The sequence below is a fragment of the Mesoplodon mirus genome (genome assembly GCF_964341445.2).
Source record: "Mesoplodon mirus genome assembly, chromosome: 2".
Classification (NCBI taxonomy): Eukaryota; Metazoa; Chordata; class Mammalia; order Artiodactyla; family Ziphiidae; genus Mesoplodon; species Mesoplodon mirus.
In genome coordinates this window covers 143,184,567-143,201,545 of record NC_138977.1, presented here as the reverse complement: position 1 = coordinate 143,201,545, position 16,979 = coordinate 143,184,567, and the positions used below count along the sequence as shown (strand labels likewise).

The 16,979-nt window shown below is 38.5% G+C and overlaps 2 protein-coding genes across 2 annotated transcripts; one reads left to right on the top strand and one right to left on the bottom strand.

Moving 5' to 3' along the window:
* EXOSC9 (exosome component 9) lies at positions 1–10,457 on the top strand. The gene is made up of 12 exons (XM_082640836.1): positions 1–155; positions 491–585; positions 1,328–1,447; positions 1,564–1,666; positions 2,586–2,723; positions 4,591–4,673; positions 5,929–6,061; positions 6,465–6,553; positions 7,202–7,348; positions 8,042–8,223; positions 10,024–10,102; positions 10,320–10,457. Exons 1-12 carry the CDS (start codon positions 90–92, stop codon positions 10,402–10,404), a joined length of 1,320 nt encoding a protein of 439 aa, XP_082496962.1. The 5' UTR covers positions 1–89; the 3' UTR covers positions 10,405–10,457.
* On the bottom strand, positions 10,099–16,945 carry CCNA2 (cyclin A2). The gene is made up of 8 exons (XM_082640850.1): positions 16,472–16,945; positions 15,439–15,682; positions 14,086–14,198; positions 13,665–13,888; positions 12,614–12,821; positions 12,083–12,196; positions 11,516–11,649; positions 10,099–11,160 (listed from the first exon to the last, which is right to left on the bottom strand). The coding sequence occupies exons 1-8, from the start codon at positions 16,682–16,684 to the stop codon at positions 11,112–11,114; spliced, it is 1,299 nt and encodes a 432-aa protein (XP_082496976.1). The 5' UTR covers positions 16,685–16,945; the 3' UTR covers positions 10,099–11,111.
* Between the last annotated feature and the right edge of the window lie 34 nt (positions 16,946–16,979).

Below are 16,979 nucleotides of genomic sequence, written 5' to 3'. Positions count from 1 at the left end.
GCCGAGGTACGAGCAGGGCGCGCGTGAAGAGGTGCAGGGTGTCTTCTCCCGACGCATTCCAGTACCTGTGCGTCCCCTGACCCGACAGTATGAAGGAGACGCCACTCTCAAACTGCGAGCGCCGCTTTCTACTCCGCGCCATCGAAGAGAAAAAGGTAAACCGGGAATTTGGCGCTGCGTGAGCGCTCGGGTAGCGCGGCGGTCCGCAGCCTTCCGGCCTGGGCACTCAGACCTAGCTCTCGCAGGCCCCGGGAGCCCCTGGGGGAGCGGCCGGTGGGTTCCCCCAAGGCCCCAATATTTATTTGGCTCCGGTGGGTTCTTTCCAAGGCTCAGGTCACCCCAGCGACTGTCAGTGCTCGGGCACCTAGTTTCCACTCTTCCTACGTGGAGTGGTTAGGATCACACTTAGCTCTAAGTGCTTAGCCCAAGGACTGCCTAGCACAGAGTAATAAATATTTGTATTAGGAATAAAGGAATGTTGTGCTTACAGCGGCTGGATGGCAGACAAACCTATGATTATAGGAACATCAAGATCTCATTTGGAACAGATTATGGGTGCTGCATTGTGGAACTTGGAAAAACAAGGTAACAAAGTATTCAAATTAGGTATAAGCTCAATAGGGAGAAATTTAAAAGAACTTGATTGACTCAGTCTACAAAGCAGATAAGTCTGGACAGTACTTTGTTTAGCTGCCCAAAATAAGTATGTTTTCTTTAATGCAAGACTTTGGTTTTATAGTCACACTTTACATTTTTAGTCATGAATATATTTTCCGTCACATGAGTATCACATAGTTCTTTCTGATCCCTGTGAATCATATATACAGCCAGCAGTGATTGCACTGAATTTGTTCCTTGCATTTGTTGTCATTAAGTAGGGCCTACTGTCCTCCTTTTCCTGAGTGACATGAGAATTAGATTTTTAATATTCATTTGGAAGTTGTGAGGATATTGGTCAGATAATGTTGGTGAACCATGCCATAAGAAAACTCTTAGGACGTCTCAAGTTTGCATGCCATCTTGTATCACTAAATATTTGTTTTAGAAAAGAGAAGAAATGGTCATTGACTCTTAAAAATCTGTGGAATAGTAAATATTGTAATGATATTTTTTTTCCCTGTCATCTTTTTGGTTATGCCAATATGTGTTTTATTTCTGTATGTATTCTACTACTATACTTTGTAGGTAACTTAAACCTTTAATGATATATCATACTGAACATGTTATTACTCAACGTAGTGTAAGACTGAAAATCTTTAGATTTCCTTTTTTTTTTAATTGGAAAGGAAATACATTTAATTAACAGATTTGTACTTTATCTTTGCAGAGTTCTTGGACAGGTTTCCTGTGAACTTGTTTCTCCAAAACTCAATAGGGCAACAGAAGGTATTCTTTTTTTTAACCTTGAACTCTCTCAGATGGCTGCCCCAGCTTTTGAACCTGGCAGGTATTTAAATCTTTTTCTTAAGCTGCTTTAGCCAGAGAAGAGCCTAACAGGGGTGAGCTATTGTTTTACTGCCTGGTGTTATATTTCATGACATTAGCCCATTCCTGTTTTCATAGGCAGTCAGATCTCTTGGTGAAGTTGAATCGCCTCTTGGAAAGATGTCTAAGAAATTCGAAGTGTATAGACACTGAATCTCTCTGTGTTGTTGCTGGTGAAAAGGTGGGGAATATGCCCAAAATTCTTAATCTTGGGATGAGTATTGCTGATTCGTGGATCCCTGTATCTATACTTTCATTCTCAGAGCTTCGATTAATTCAGTTTTATTCTAGTTCACTTCACATATTCCAGAGTGCTACCCATAGAACTTTGTGTCATATCTCTTTGGAGGGACAAAAAAATTGGTGAAAATAGCAACTTGGATTTGTATACAAATTTCTTATTCAAAGAACTTGTGGTTTTTCACATACTTTCATTTATTTTCTTATGTTATTTAAGTGAGTTGATAGAAGCAGGTAATGTTTTCCTTTTTTATGGATGAAGAGCTAAAGAACTGATTAAATCCTTCATTTGGAGAGGTTTATTGACTTACACAGGGCTGCATAGTGAGGCATTGGTAGTCCGACATTGGAAATATTACTCTCAATATATTGTGCTATTTGATGATATTAGAACTTTATTCTTGATTAGAGTATTTTAACCATCTTTTTGACTCCAGAGAAGTCACTTGGCCTTTCCACATTCTATACTTGAATATAATACTATTTGCATTACTTGTAAGGTTATCATAAATATTGTCAAGTAAAACCTAAGAGTTTGAGGTTTTTAAGTTAGGAGACACAATAAAAATATCATTAGGCTTGGAGTTAGGGGAATCTTAGTACTAAATGTAGAGTGGTTCTGTTTATTTACAGTATATATTTTACTGTTGTCAAATGACTCATAAAAAGGTAAACTATTGGTATTTCAGGTGTTGGTCTGGCTTGACATTTTTCTAAATGTATTTTTATTGATACAATAGAAGGAGTAACTGCATGTTTTAACAGCAAGAGAAAAATTTGCACATAGCGTTACCTTTCCTTATAAATAACCTCTGGTTGTGACTATTTAGGATTTATTTTTGTTCTGAATTCACATTCAGGTTTGGCAGATACGCGTGGACCTACATTTGTTAAATCATGATGGAAACATTATTGATGCTGCCAGCATTGCTGCAATTGTAGCCTTATGTCACTTCCGAAGGCCTGATGTCTCTGTCCAAGGAGATGAAGTAACACTGGTAAGCTTCCATGATGTGAGCCAGGCTCCTTCTTATGAATGATTGAATATCCTTGCTGTGCAGACAGCTTGTTTCTAATGAAGTCTTATTGTACATGGCAATTAAGTATGTTCTAAAATTTGTTCACAAGGCAAAAAATACGGTCACAGTTACCTTTGAAATCTCTTAAATCTCCTGTATTAAAGTTTTGTCAGTGAATGCTTACCCTATCCTGGTTTTTTTAGAATAGAACTAGATTACTTCTTTGGATTGAGCATTAGATTAAGTGGTTGGTTTATGCTTAGGGGGCATGTGTGAAAAATCATAATTCTCAGTATTTTCACAGTGAGATGCTTGTTCTTACTGTGTGGCAAAAACCCATCAGAAACACCTGGGAAGACTTAAACATATTGCTAGTCTCCATCCTCAGAGTAGAATGGGGATATGTATGAGTTTGTACTTCTGACAGAGTTCCCAGGTGATACTGGTAGTGCTGGTATAAGGACCACCTTTGGAAAGCTATGGACCTATACTGTTTACATTGTCCTTTCTTTTGTGCAGAGTATGTCAATTTCAGTTTATATAAATTACATGCTAGAATAATGAAAGTGCACTGTGGTGATAATTTGATTCCTGAAGTTATAAAAGGAAACATCAGATGCCCAAATTCTCTAAGATGTCATTCATGATGATGTTTTTAGGAATTAGACTGGAGCAGACTCTTGAAAGACTTAGAGGTGTAGACAAAGTTTTATTAACAATAGAGACATGTTTAGAGAGGGGAGGTGGTATATGGAAGTAAAAAAGAAAATATAGAGTGATGAGTAGACAAAAAAGACATTGATTAAAAAATACTGTAGAGATATTGCTGGTGGTAAAGTGTTACAGCCATGTTGGAAGAGTTTGGCAGTTTCTTAAAAAGTTAAGTGTAAACTTATACAGCCTAGCAATTCTATATCTAAGAATGTACTCAAGGAGAATGAAAGTATACATTCACTCAAATACTTCTATGTGAATGTTCATAGCAGCATTATTCATTACAGCCAAAAACTGAAAATTAGCCAAATGTTCATCAACTAGTGAATGGAAAAACAAAGTGTGGTGTATCCACGCAGTGGAATACTATTCAGCAGTAAAAAGGACCAAGCTACCAGTGTGATGTGTACTTCAAGGTGGATGAAACATGCTGAGTTGAAAGGAGGCAGACGCAAAAGACTGAAAATTGTTTGATTCCACTTACATGGAATGTCCAGAAAAGGCAGATTTATAGAGATAAAGTATTGATAGATCAGTGGTTGCTTTGGGCTGGGACTGGGAGTGATAATCAACTGCAAACACACTTAAGGGAATTTGGCGGAGTAATGAGAGTTTTGTTTGTTTGTTTGCGGTAAGCAGGCCTCTCACTGTTGTGGCCTCTCCCGTTGCGGAGCACAGGCTCCGGACGCGCAGACTCAGCGGCCATGGCTCACGGGCCCAGCTGCTCCGCAGCATGTGGGATCTTCCCAGACCGGGGCACGAACCCGTGTCCCCTGCATCGGCAGGCCGACTCTCAACCACTGCGCCACCAGTGAAGCCCAATGAGAATGTTTTAAAAACTGAATTGTGGTGATAGTTACTTCACTATATGTTTACTAAAAAGTGAATTATTTACTAACAGTGGATTTTATGTTATGTAAATTATACCTCAATAAAGCTTTTTGACAAATACATAAAGTTTTAAGGAAGATGAATGGCAAAGTCAAACAGGTAGTTGCAAAAGAAGTTATTTAGGTACTCACTGAAGATTAAAGGGATTTCATTTTTTATTTTAATATTTGATGTACAAGATTATTTTTTGTACGTTTATAAGTTAGTGATTGTAATTATTGAAACTTTTATTTTCAAACAGTATACACTTGAAGAACGTGATCCTGTACCATTGAGCATCCACCACATGCCCATTTGTGTCAGTTTTGCCTTCTTCCAGCAAGGGTAAGTCTCGTCCTTGTCATGGCTGAAATTATAAATGCAGCTAGGAACTTTTTTGTTCCATTCAAATGTGCCGTAGGCAAACGAACAAACCCCTTGTTTAATATTAGAGCACCTTATAGTTATTTTCTTTCTTTCTTAAGAGCATTACTTGACAAATGCTCAGAACTAAGAGCTTTCTCAGTAGAAGTGACAAATTCTCCTTTAATGAAGAGACTTCACATTTTTCTTTTCATGGCATACTTATACGTTTATGAGTTTACCACAGCATGGTAGTGTATCTTTCCTAGAGGTGTACAAATGTTAGGCTCTAATTTTGGAAAGTAGGCTGAGAATGACTGTGGATTAATGGAAGAGGACTTTGGAATATATTTGAGGAGCATATTATATGGAATAGTTGTAGGATAGGCGCAGGTTACAAGGCGGAAACGTTCACAGATGAGAAAAAAAAATCTTGTTTTCCTTCAGCTCTCCAGCAGTTTCTTCACAACCCACTGCTAATTCCTCCTACAACAGAAAACCTGGAATCTTAGGTCCATGTAAGGCGCCTTTAAATGAAAGCTTGAGCCTTAAATCTCTTTAGAAACAAAGAGATGTATAAATATTTTAGCAATTTTATGACTAAGAACTAGAGAAAAGCTTTCATCTTTCAGTCACTGTAGTATAGAACTTTATTAGAGGGAACTAGACCAGCACTGTCCTGTAGAATTATGACATGAGCCATATATGTAATTTTAGTAGCCACATTAAAAGGGTAAAAAGAAACAGGTAAAATTAATTTTGATATTTTATTTTATTTGATATATCTAAAATATTTTAATGTATAATCAATATCTTAAAAATTATTCCTGAGATATTTCACATTCTATTATTTCTACTAAGTCTTTGAAATAGAGTATTTTATACTAATAGTACATCTTAGTTTGGACTAGCCACATTTCAAGGGCTCAGTAACCACATGTGATTAGAGGCTAACATTGGACAGTGTGGAAATAGGCAGTAATTTTTTGTAATGAGCCATTAGCAGAACCTGGAAGAATTTCAGAGTACAGGATATTAGGGAAACTTTAAAATTAACCAAATTAATGTTATAATAATTCTGTTGTCTCTTTTCAGATTAAAGTGACTCAAATTCATAGGCTCAGACCTACACTGTGTTGACCTTATTATAATGCTATCTTTTAAAAATATCCATTAGCTTAAAATTGACAAGCACTCAGCATCAGATATGTTCATGTCCGTTTAACATTCATTTCAGAACATACTTATTGGTGGATCCCAATGAACGAGAAGAACGTGTAATGGATGGCTTGCTGGTGATTGCCATGAATAAGCATCGAGAGATTTGTACCATCCAATCCAGTGGTGGGATAATGCTGCTAAAAGATCAAGTCAGTGCTTTGATTTGATTAATGTTCCATTAAAAATAGGTCTGTTCTTTTTAGAAACTTTTTCTTGTTTTTAAACTAAAATCCTGATACAGCTTTCCGGGGGACACTGTGCAGCCCTGTCTTGAACAGAGCTATGGATCACTGACAGAAAGGAAGTTAGTGTATCTGTGGCCTCTTGAGTGGTATCTTCTACATTGTCATAGAAAAGTTTTTGGGTCAGTTCCCTTAACATTTAAAAATAGCTCTCACATCTTGCCTTAATTTGTGTTTACACTGTATTATTTTCATATTTAAAAAAGCTTAAATTGCAAAGGTAGAAAAACTAATCTCATGTTTTTAGTTTTGTTAGAGAAAGCTACTTGATTTGTTGTCTTTAAATAACAGAGTTCACTTTTATAAATAGGTTTTGAGATGTAGTAAAATAGCTGGTGTGAAGGTAGCAGAAATTACAGAGCTAATACAGAAAGCTTTGGAGAACGACCAGAAAGTTAGGTAAGTTTGATTTTTTTAGAACTGAATGGTCTTGTTATAGATTTTTCTGTTGAGGATTTTTCTCGCACAAGCATGACTATACAGTTTTTACACTCAGTCTTTCCCTATCTGTTCATCTCAGTTGAATATACTAAATGTTTTTTGAAAGTTGATTTATTGTATTCCAGTTTACACATAATCTGTATTAAAAAGCCACATGATATTTTTTGTTTAAAAAGTTAACATTTTATTAGGAAAAAAAGAATCCAGTAGCTCATGTTAACAGAAAGAATACAAACTGGGGTTGATTCCCATCTCTTCTTACTGTGTGACATTAAGCAACAGCTATATCTCAGCACTTTAGTGTCTTCTGTAATATGGGAAGTTAATGCCTACCTGGTGGGGCTGGTTTGAGGATTGGAGAATAATATACTTTAAGTACATAACACATGCTTGGCACATGGTTTAATAAATGGTTAATTATAGTCACTTTTTATTATCTCACTTGATAGGCATAGTAAATTGGTGGGGTTAAGTTAGTCAAATAGTTTCTCATCCAATTTCTGATCTATCAAAAGGATAAAATAGTTAACTTTTTTTTCCTTTCCTGTCTTCTCTCCCATCTCTCATTCCCCCTTCCCTCCCAATTCCCCAAAAAAACCCACACAGGAAAGAAGGTGGAAAGTTTGGCTTTGCAGAATCTATAGCAAATCAAAGGATCACAGCATTTAGAATGGAAAAGGCCCCTATTGATACCTCCGATGTAGAGGAGAAAGCAGAAGAAATCATTTCTGAAGCTGAACCTCCTTCAGAAGTGTATCTTTACTGGGTGTTTTTGGTAAAAACAAGATTCATAACACTTTGGGCATTATTAGGGCTCTGTGAAGCGTGTGCATATGGAAATTGGTTTTCTGAAACACTGTACTTTGTTAGAAAAAAACATTTAAGATATAAGACAAGATAGTGATGAGTCATATTAAATTGATGGTGTAACATCTACCTTCTCTTCAGCTATCCTACCAAAACCAGAAAATTCTCTTAAGAACCAATTTACAGCATTTCATTTTCCTTTGGAAAATTGTTCTCTAATCTCACTGGCATGGTCAGACACTATACATTATTACACCTTGTTCTTATTTTTTTTAATAAATTTATTTACTCATGTATTTATTTTTGGCTGCGTTGGGTCTTCGTTGCTGCATGTGGGCTTTCTCTGGTTGTGGCGAGCAGGAAGTTCATTCATTCACCAGATTTATTACTGCAACTAAAATGTTCAGAGCAAGTGTGTCTCTTGATATTTCTCACCCATTGTGTCCATAAAATCTTAACCTGAGTTATAACTATTCTTCACTGTTCAGCCATCCATAGTATAGCTATTAGTAAATTTTTTCCTAATAATTTGAGGCACACTTCAATCAATCTTGAAGGAAGAAAACTTTCATTCTAATCATTTTCAGCACTGCATCAAATAGCAGTATTTTTGTTATTCAGTTTTCTTAACTTGCTAAGTGTTTCGAAACCTGTGCTGTGGACTCCTGGAACCGCCCAAATTGGAGAGGGAATAGAAAACTCCTGGGGTGATCTTGAAGACTCTGAGAAGGAAGAGGAAGATGAAGGTGGCAGTGATGAAGCTATTATTCTTGATAGTATAAAAATGGACACGGGAGAAGTCTCTAATACTGGAAGCCAAGGTATGTGATACTTTATGGCTATATGTAATATGTATATATATATCTCCCTATTTTAGGAATCTTATTTTTATATTAGTTACTTTTTTAGAGGGGCTAAATATTTTGTAATTTAAATTTCAACTGAACCGTTGAGGCTAACTGCAAGAATATGCTTATCTTTGAGGAATAGTGGTATTCTTTGGTATGTGAAGGGAGTGGCATTTATTTTAAAGGGTTTTTTTGGTCTGTTTTTGTATCTTATCCGGGCCAGTTTTAAGGGGATGAGTTTCTTAAAATCTCATTCCTGTGTGCTATTTTTTTTTTTGTATAGTTTCTAGACTCAAAAAGGCAGTATCATACGTATATTACAGTAGTGCCATCCACAGAACTTTCTGCAGTGTTAGAAACGTTCTGTCTCTACACTGTCCAGCATAGTAGCCACTAGCCACATGTAGCTACTGAGCAGTGAAATGTGGCTTGTGTGAAGAATTCTAAATTTTAATAAATCAAACAAGGAAGGATCTAGGAAGTAGGTTGGTAGAGAACTAAAGGATGCAGCTATTAAATCTGGCTGAGAAAATAGTGAAGGTGATAATGTTTCGGTGTGTAATGCACATACCTGCCTGCCTTAAAGGAAGATTATTGCCTGTAAATATTACTGAGAACCTGCTGGGGTTTTTTGTAAGGCAAAAAAAAAAAAAAAAATCCCCATTAATTGGGACCCTTATTCAGCTTCCCCAGTGGTCACTTCTATTTAGTATTATTCTTCCAGACCTCGTTCCATGTATTTACTATATATTTACACCAACATAAGCTGCTTAAACACAGGGACTATTTATTGATAGATGTTACTTTTTTTTTTAAACTCCATATGCCTTTATATATTTGTGAAATTTTTCTAATAAGGAGAAAGTAATTGAAAACTGTTTAAATATAAATAATTAATGTAGTAAGTTTCATGGGGAAAATGGGCAAAAGAACAGAAAGACGTTTCTGTTCTCTTGCCCATTTTTTGTTTCTGTTTCTATTTGGATTTGCATTCTTAAATACAAATGGCCAGAAACACATTGGCAAGGGTGTATAGGAAAATGGGTTAATATACTATTCTTTTTTTTTTTTTTTTTTTTTTTTTTTTTTTTTTTTTCTGTACGCGGGCCTCTCACTGCTGTGGCCTCTCCCGTTGCGGAGCACAGGCTCCGGACACACAGGCTCCGCGGCCATGGCTCGCGGGCCCAGCCGCTCCGCGGCATATGGGATCTTCCGGGATCGGGGCACGAACCCGTGTCCCCTGCATCGGCAGGCGGACTCTCAACCACTGCGCCACCAGGGAAGCCCTATATACTATTCTTAGAGTGTAAATTGAAACGTTTCTGGAGGGATCTGGCAAAAATGTCTTTCGGAAGGTATATGCCTTTTGACCCAGTAATTCTGCTTCTAGGTATTTTTCCCTTTAGTGTTGTTTGTAATAGGGATAAATTTAAAATCTAGATCTTCAAAATTAACAAATTCAAAGAGTAGCACAAGGAATTCAGTTGGCATATTGACTTGTTTCCAAATTGGTTCTATAAGATGCTCTATGTGTGTGTGTATAGTGTGTGTGTGTGTGTCTGTGTGTACATATATACACACTCACACACACACATGTATGTAGAATTATCCCCCTCACTTTAATTCTATTAAAGAAGCAAACATAAGGTTTTTTAGAGTTCCAAGGAATAACCTCAGGGAAGAACCAATAGTAGATCTGTAAGCCTCCACCCAAAATGCTGCTTGGGCTCTCTATCTGAAACTTATATTCCTTTCTTAACATTTTCTTAAAAGATGCCCCTATAGTGCTCTCAGACAGTGAAGAAGAAGAAATGATCATTTTAGAGCCAGATAAGAATCCGAAGAAAATAAGGTAACAAATTTCTGGTTTATTTCAAATGTATACATATACTCAAGACTTTTTAGAAGCTTGCTCTCTGGGTTTCTTCAACCTGAGATTTATAGAATTAGGTCTGTAAAACTGCTTGGATGCCTTTCAAGGTTACAGTATTCTTCTGTCATAGGTGGCAAAAGTAAGCTCCTAGTACTAATAAATACTGTTAAAACTTGTTAATTTACTTTGTTCACAGAACACAGACCATCAGTGCAACACAAGTAAAAGCACCAAGTAAAAAGCCAGTGAAAAAGAGAAAAAAGAAGAGAGCTGCTAATTAAAGTTCACATAGTTGTATATTTGTGTATATAACTATTAAAAAGGTATTTATTCAGTGCTAACAACCTTGGGTATTATTCACAAACCCATTATAGAATCTAGTTCTTTACATTATTTTTACATTATGCTTTAAAATAAACGTCTGGAGAACTCTTTAAAACAGGTTTTAAATAACTGTCACTTTGGTTAGGTCAAGTGTAGTAAAAGTTGATGAATGAAAAAGCATTTTCATAGTGTGTACAAAGACCTGAAAGAGTCTTAGATTATGCCCAAGTCAGACAGTTGGCCCAGTTCCTTAGGGAGGTGAATGTCATCACCTGTGTGTTGGAAGGAGAAGCCTTCCCAGTCCCCATGCTTTAATAAACAAAATTAATTTTTCTGAGTGACATCCTGAAGTCAAATTTTTACCTCAAATTAAATTTGACTTACAAACCAAATTTTCCAAATCAATTTATTTCTTATTATCCTGACAGCTGGCATCATTAATACTTTAACAAAAACCACTTAAAAACAGCCAAATATCTAAGATAGTTACATGTACAAAAGATATACAAATTAAAACCTTTAAAAAGTAATAGATACCATAATTTGTACTTGACCATAACTTCTGTATTCAGAAATGATTGTAAAATTAAAACCTAAGATAAAATCTGTACACCATATACTTTGAGTGATTTACATCCTAGAAAACAAAGGCAGTCTTTCACTGTTACACATTTAGTGTCTCTGGTGGGTTGAGGTGAGAAACACCATGATACCTGTAAGCAGGGGAAAAAAAATCCATTTTTAGTAAACATTTATTGGGTGAAACAGATTATAGAATGAAACTTATACTAGGAACTCACAAATGCTATTTCTGTCTACTTGAATTAATGGTTATAAAACCATAGTCTGCTCCCCAACACTTGCATGCATGCCCCCCATTCCTCTCCCCTCTTCTCCCTCAAATACAGGACAGAAGCTCAAAACACGGCTGCTAAGAGAACAGTTGCTTAAGGAGGCTGTGCCTGATTTGTGAATCCCTTAAATAAAGTTAAAATGTCAAGGATCTCTGAACCGTACGATAGCCTGGAAAAGCAAGCTTCTTTGGTATCTACTGCTGTTAATTCTTACTTTGAGTTTTTGTACTTTTCTCTTATTGACTGTTGTGCATGCCGCGGAGCTCTGAGGTAGGTCTGGTGAAGGTCCATGAGACAAGGCTTTAGAGTTTCCAGCGTATATCCAGTCTTTTGTACTAATGATTCAGGCTGCAGGAGGGAGGACAGAACCATTGAGTTTTGTTTTTAGTAACAGACACTGAATACAAGTTAGTAGTTGGCATTAAGCTTGAGTTTTGTTAAACTTCAGTCCTAACACCTCCAACTAACATCTTCCAGTTTTCTCAAGCTCTTTCGCTAACTTCGATCAATTTTTACTATTTTCCTTGCCAACAGCAAGTCTTATGGCCTGAATTCTTCAAGCACACCTTTCAAGTCCAAGCATTAATAGTAACCAAGCTTTCTACCTAACAGATGCTATTAAACAGGTAAGACAAAATGCTTTCAACAGTGTAGGTGGTTGAATAGCTCTTCCAGTTCAGTACATCTAGACAACTGTCAGTTGTATAGGACAGTTACTTAACCTATCTGGCACAAGCATTTACAGCACAAGGTGGATGTGTGAGGACGTCATCATACATACCCAGCTTTGTCCCGTGACAGTGTAGAGTGCTAAATGAAAGGCTGCTGCGGCGATAACTGATGGCAAATACTTTAGATATGGGTCAGCATCTATCAAACTTAACTCTCCCAAAAACTGGAATGAAAAAATAAATATACTTTATGATCATAAGAGTTCTGGAATTCAAAACTCAAATCCTTACCTTCTGACCGAATATTTCGTTATCTTTAAGACTGGCTCTGTAGCAACCATCGCCACATCTTTAAATATATTCACTATCATTTTGCTTCATTCTCATCCTGTATTTTCCCTCCTTTAATAGCTTTAAAAACAACTCTTCTGGCTACCATTTACCAAGACTTCATCCTCATACCACTATTCCTAGTGCTTTCTCCATTTATGTTTTCTTTTGCCGATAGGCTTTCTTTCATACTGCAGCACTAACCTGTCCCCAGAATACTAAATCCCTTGACCAAGGCTGTATAATGAAACTAGAGCTTCCCCCTAATTGTGACTGTAGAATCTTCATTCAACAAAATGAAAAGAACTTACCATTGCTAAACTTTCAACTTTGCAGTTTGCAGACTGCTGGTGCAGAAAGTACTGGGTAAGAAACTGATTTATTGTTGGTGCAGCTAAGTCAAAAGCAAGGACTTTCAAAACTAGGTGCTCCATTCTCAGAACTTGTTTCTTGGTATAAGTGTCATCTGTAATGTATACAAACTCTGCTACTTCTGGGGGGTATATTTCTTCAAACTTTCTACAATGAAAGAAGTTTTAAGTAATCAGTCCTTTTATAAGAAAAGCAAGCTTGTTTATCCCAACTTGAAATCCCTTAAGCAGAATAAATGGAACGAATCCAAAACCAGTTGCCTGTTTCCACGGATACTTGACCATTTCTAGCCAAGACTAGGTAAATGCTAATTAAAAGCCCCAAATATTTCTCCCACTTCAGTTAAAGGAAATAAGTGAGAGACTGACTTCCCAAGATGGGAATAATGCCAGAGTTCACCAAGTAACTGAAAATGTAGGAAATTTCCTCAGAAAAATAAATAATTTACATTTTAGTTGTCATGTCTTAATGGAGAAAACATAAGATTTTGCCTATATACCAGAAAGTAAAGTGGAAGGAACCACCTTGTAACCTAGTCCTGGTGTATTAAAATGTCGCCAGTCTGTAGGTTCATTCAAGGTGCCCTGAAATCCAGATCTAGGAAAATTAATGTCCTAAATTTAAAGTTTCATCCACTCCACCATCCCTAAAGTAGTCGCTGACTCCCTGCCTTGTATAGTATGTTAAAATGTCACACTTTAGGGGCGTCCCTGGTGGCGCAGTGGTTGAGAGTCCGCCTGCCGATGTAGGGGACACGGGTTCGTGCCCTGGTCCGGGAAGATCCCGCATGCCGCGCAGCGGCTGGGCCCGTGAGCCATGGCTGCTGAGCCTGCGCGTCCGGAGCCTGTGCTCAGCAACGGGAGAGGCCACAGCAGTGAGAGGCCCGTGTACCACAAAAAAAATGTCACACCTTAAAAAAATCACAATTTCTTCCCTACACAGAAAGATACTACTAATCACTTTTAACCCAACAAACCAAGTTGTACTTACGAGGCTAACAGCATAGCAGCAGTGCCCACAAGCTGAAGTTTTCCTCTCAACACAGACATCGATGAAAGAAACCTATCAATGTAGTTCACAGCCAAATGCAGGGTCTCATTCTGTAGTTTATATTCTTCTCCTACTTCAACTAACCAGTCCACGAGGATAGCCCTCATACTGTTAGTAATGTCTGGCTGTTTCTTCATGTAACCCACTTTAGGCTTACACTTAACCTGTTGAGAAGGTTACTTAGTATAGTGTTAAAACTGCAGTTAGATTATTCTACCATTAACAGATGCTGCCTATATGCTAGAAACTTAAGTAGAGCATTAGAGTAATTCACTGGCAGTTAAAAAACTTAAAAACATCCTCAATTTCCTTTCACCACAGTGAACAAATAGTGTAAAAAGTAGATTCAGAGAGCCTTTACCTCCATTTCCCTAAGGTATGTGTGAATGTCCTCATGGTAGTCTGGTACTTCATTAACACTCACTGGCTTTTCATCTTCCAATACAATTGACATATCCATAGTATGTGGTGACTCTGGGAGAATTAAAAAGTACAGTGAAGTTCACTTTTCATTTTTGACTTAATTTAAGAGCTAAAAGTGATTGCCGTTTTAAGGAGTCCCAAACTACCAATGTGTTTATCTCATCCAACTAAAAAGAGCTTGTTATGACAAAGTACATAGAAGATTTAACTCTGATTTTAGTACCTATGTCCACTTAGTTTTGGAATGATTTTAATTAACAAGAAAAAGTACTGACAAACCATTAACAGGAAAATGAGTTAGAGGAGCAGGTATTATGTTGAAGTACCTTCATCTCCCATGACAGGAGTACACTGGTTTTGCTAGGACAAAGTTAAAATCTACGTTTGGAGATATCTAGGATTTGTCATAAGAGAGTTTGCAGACCCCTAAGTCTAACATTCAAAGCACAATCCAGGCAATAACTAGAAGTAGGGCTAACAAGTGTGCTAAAGAGAAACTCAGATTTCTTATGGGCAGTTCAAACACATTAACACTAAAATCAACAGGTGATTCTTTTTTGGTAAATTTAAATTATCTTTGAAGGCAAGAAATATCATCCATTCTTTTTACTTCAAGGTTTGAGTTTAAAATTTGTTGCAGATTTTAAATAAAAATACACCAATTATTTTATTTCCATAGGACTTCCCTGCTACACCTCTCATCCATAGAACTAAAGCTGAGATTGAATTTAGTGAGCTGTCCAGTGACTAGATAGCCTGATGGTAAAGAAGCAGCACAAAGAGTTGTCTATAGCAGCTACTCTGACCCACAGGAGGACAATGTCCCTCTCTGGTATCAGACAATCACTCAGACTGATTTTACAGAAACAAAGTTTTAAAGGTGGAAGAGGTGTTGGCTATCTCAGTATTTAAAGCTGCATTCTCAAATAGCACTCTATTTGAGAATGGTATGTACAAAGTGAGTCTTAATACAACTGAAATATATTCTCCCAGTCAAGCAAACATTTCCAGGGTCAGATTAAAATAAGTCTGAGATCTAATGAAATTGATGTAATTAGCAGTGTACCAGAAGGAGCACGGGATTAGGATCCTTTTATAGGTCACTAGGTCTTGGATTAGCTGTGAGGCCTGAGATAAGTCACACCCTTTCTAAGCTTGTTACATTAAACCTAACTCATAATGTAGTTAAGGATCAGGTAAGATAATGTTTTGAAAAGCAAAATTTCATTAATCCAGTCTATTCAGTAATTATGATTACATTGATCTGATACAAATTTTCTTTAAAACTTACCAAAACTACCATCCATTGGGTAATCAAGAGGTACCAGTGGTTTTCTTGGTCCTGGTAAAGTAACAGCTGAATTAAAAGCCAAGACATCTTCACTTTCTGGTTTTTTAGATTCAACTGGCCTCTTTTGAGTCTCTGCTTCTGCTTCATCCACATGAATGGTAAATGCAGGCTGTTGACTGTTTGCTTTCCAGGGAGGAACGGTGACATGCTCATCATTTATAGGAAGATCCTTAAGAGGTGCAACCTAAAAAATAAATAACTGGCTTTGAGCCTATTAAGTGGAATTTTGTTCTGCTTTCATCCCCTTATACTGCATTTACTCCCAATTACTCTAACAGGAAAATTAAACTTTAGGGGGGAAGATCCAGACAAGGAAACTTGAGTAGTCAGTCGGAGAAAGAAGGGATGTTCCAATTTGTCACAGGCATTCCTGCAAGGGTTTTAGAGTCACACTAAGTGGAATTGGGCAAAACTAATCAAGGCCACGAGATGGGTGGAGTGGCAGGCCGGAAAATGCCACATTTAGGAGAGATGGCAAAAAAGTGGTTTACCTCTTTCGCCCCAGGGTGGAGCAACAGAGCAAATTCGGTAAGATGGCGGAATTGACCAAAAGCAAAGTATTTTTTATACCCTTTCCTAAAGCAGAGGTAATCTCTTAACCATATGGGGAGGATGAAGGAAGTCCGAGCAGTGCCTGGGGCTTAAAAGCAGAGAGAAAGGCGTGGAGGCGGGCAAAGACCATACTCAGGTTGTAGGGCTTGGTTTGACTTCGTTATCTATAGAAAAATACTCCCAATGGAGGAGAGCGGACAGGCAGCACAAACGCAGAGTGCTGGCAGGGAGAGTAATGGGAGAAACTAATGGGAGTAATGTGGCATCCTACACTCCAGAAAACCAGGGATCAAGGGACTCCAGATCCTGGCTTCCCGCGAAAAGGCCAGGGGATGCTTTCTCGCCACTCTCCTCTGCCGGCTAAACCCACGCAAAACTCCCGCTCGGCCCACCCTCCTGCAGATACGGCTCACTGCTTTACCCGTCGCGTCTTAGGCCTCTGCTGCGGCGCTGGTCCCCGCGAGTTCCCGGCCTTCAGTACCGCCAGCCCAGCGCGGGTCCGGGACTGCTGGGTGGGCGCCGCCTTCTCGGGGTTGATGTTCTCCTGGTCCTCCTGGAGCGCCGTCTGCTGCAATGTTAACAGCGCCGAGCCTGCCTCGCGGGCCGCAGGCCCGGGCGCGGAGCTGCCCAACATCACTGCTCCCGGGGGCGCGGCGGGATCAGCCTGCGGCGCCAAGCAGCGTGCACTGCGTCCCGCCGACCAGCCTAGGTGCACTCCAGCCGTACCCGCCCGCCGCAGCTCGGGCCAGCCTACCCACCCGCTGGCCCGCTCGAGATCGTGTAGGACCGAGGAGGTTGTGAAAGGCGGAGGCAGGCACTGCCGGGCGTGGAGGGCCAAGGACGCCCCCGAAATGAAGCAAGCAGCCCGCCGGAGCGGCGGCTGTTCATGCAGTTCAAGTATCCCGCGACTATTGAAATGGACCAATGAA

Excerpts from the sequence above, each read along its gene's own strand:
- EXOSC9 (XM_082640836.1), top strand. The coding sequence starts at position 90 with ATGAAGGAGACGCCACTCTCAAACTGCGAGCGCCGCTTTCTACTCCGC. Across the intron at positions 156-490 it reads GCGCCATCGAAGAGAAAAAG|CGGCTGGATGGCAGACAAAC; the intron begins GTAAACCGGGAA and ends TTGTGCTTACAG. Across the intron at positions 2,724-4,590 it reads AAGGAGATGAAGTAACACTG|TATACACTTGAAGAACGTGA; the intron begins GTAAGCTTCCAT and ends ATTTTCAAACAG.
- CCNA2 (XM_082640850.1), bottom strand. The coding sequence starts at position 16,684 with ATGTTGGGCAGCTCCGCGCCCGGGCCTGCGGCCCGCGAGGCAGGCTCG. Across the intron at positions 13,889-14,085 it reads CATACCTTAGGGAAATGGAG|GTTAAGTGTAAGCCTAAAGT; the intron begins GTAAAGGCTCTC and ends CCTTCTCAACAG. Across the intron at positions 12,197-12,613 it reads AAGTTGAAAGTTTAGCAATG|TTTTTGGGAGAGTTAAGTTT; the intron begins GTAAGTTCTTTT and ends TTTTCATTCCAG.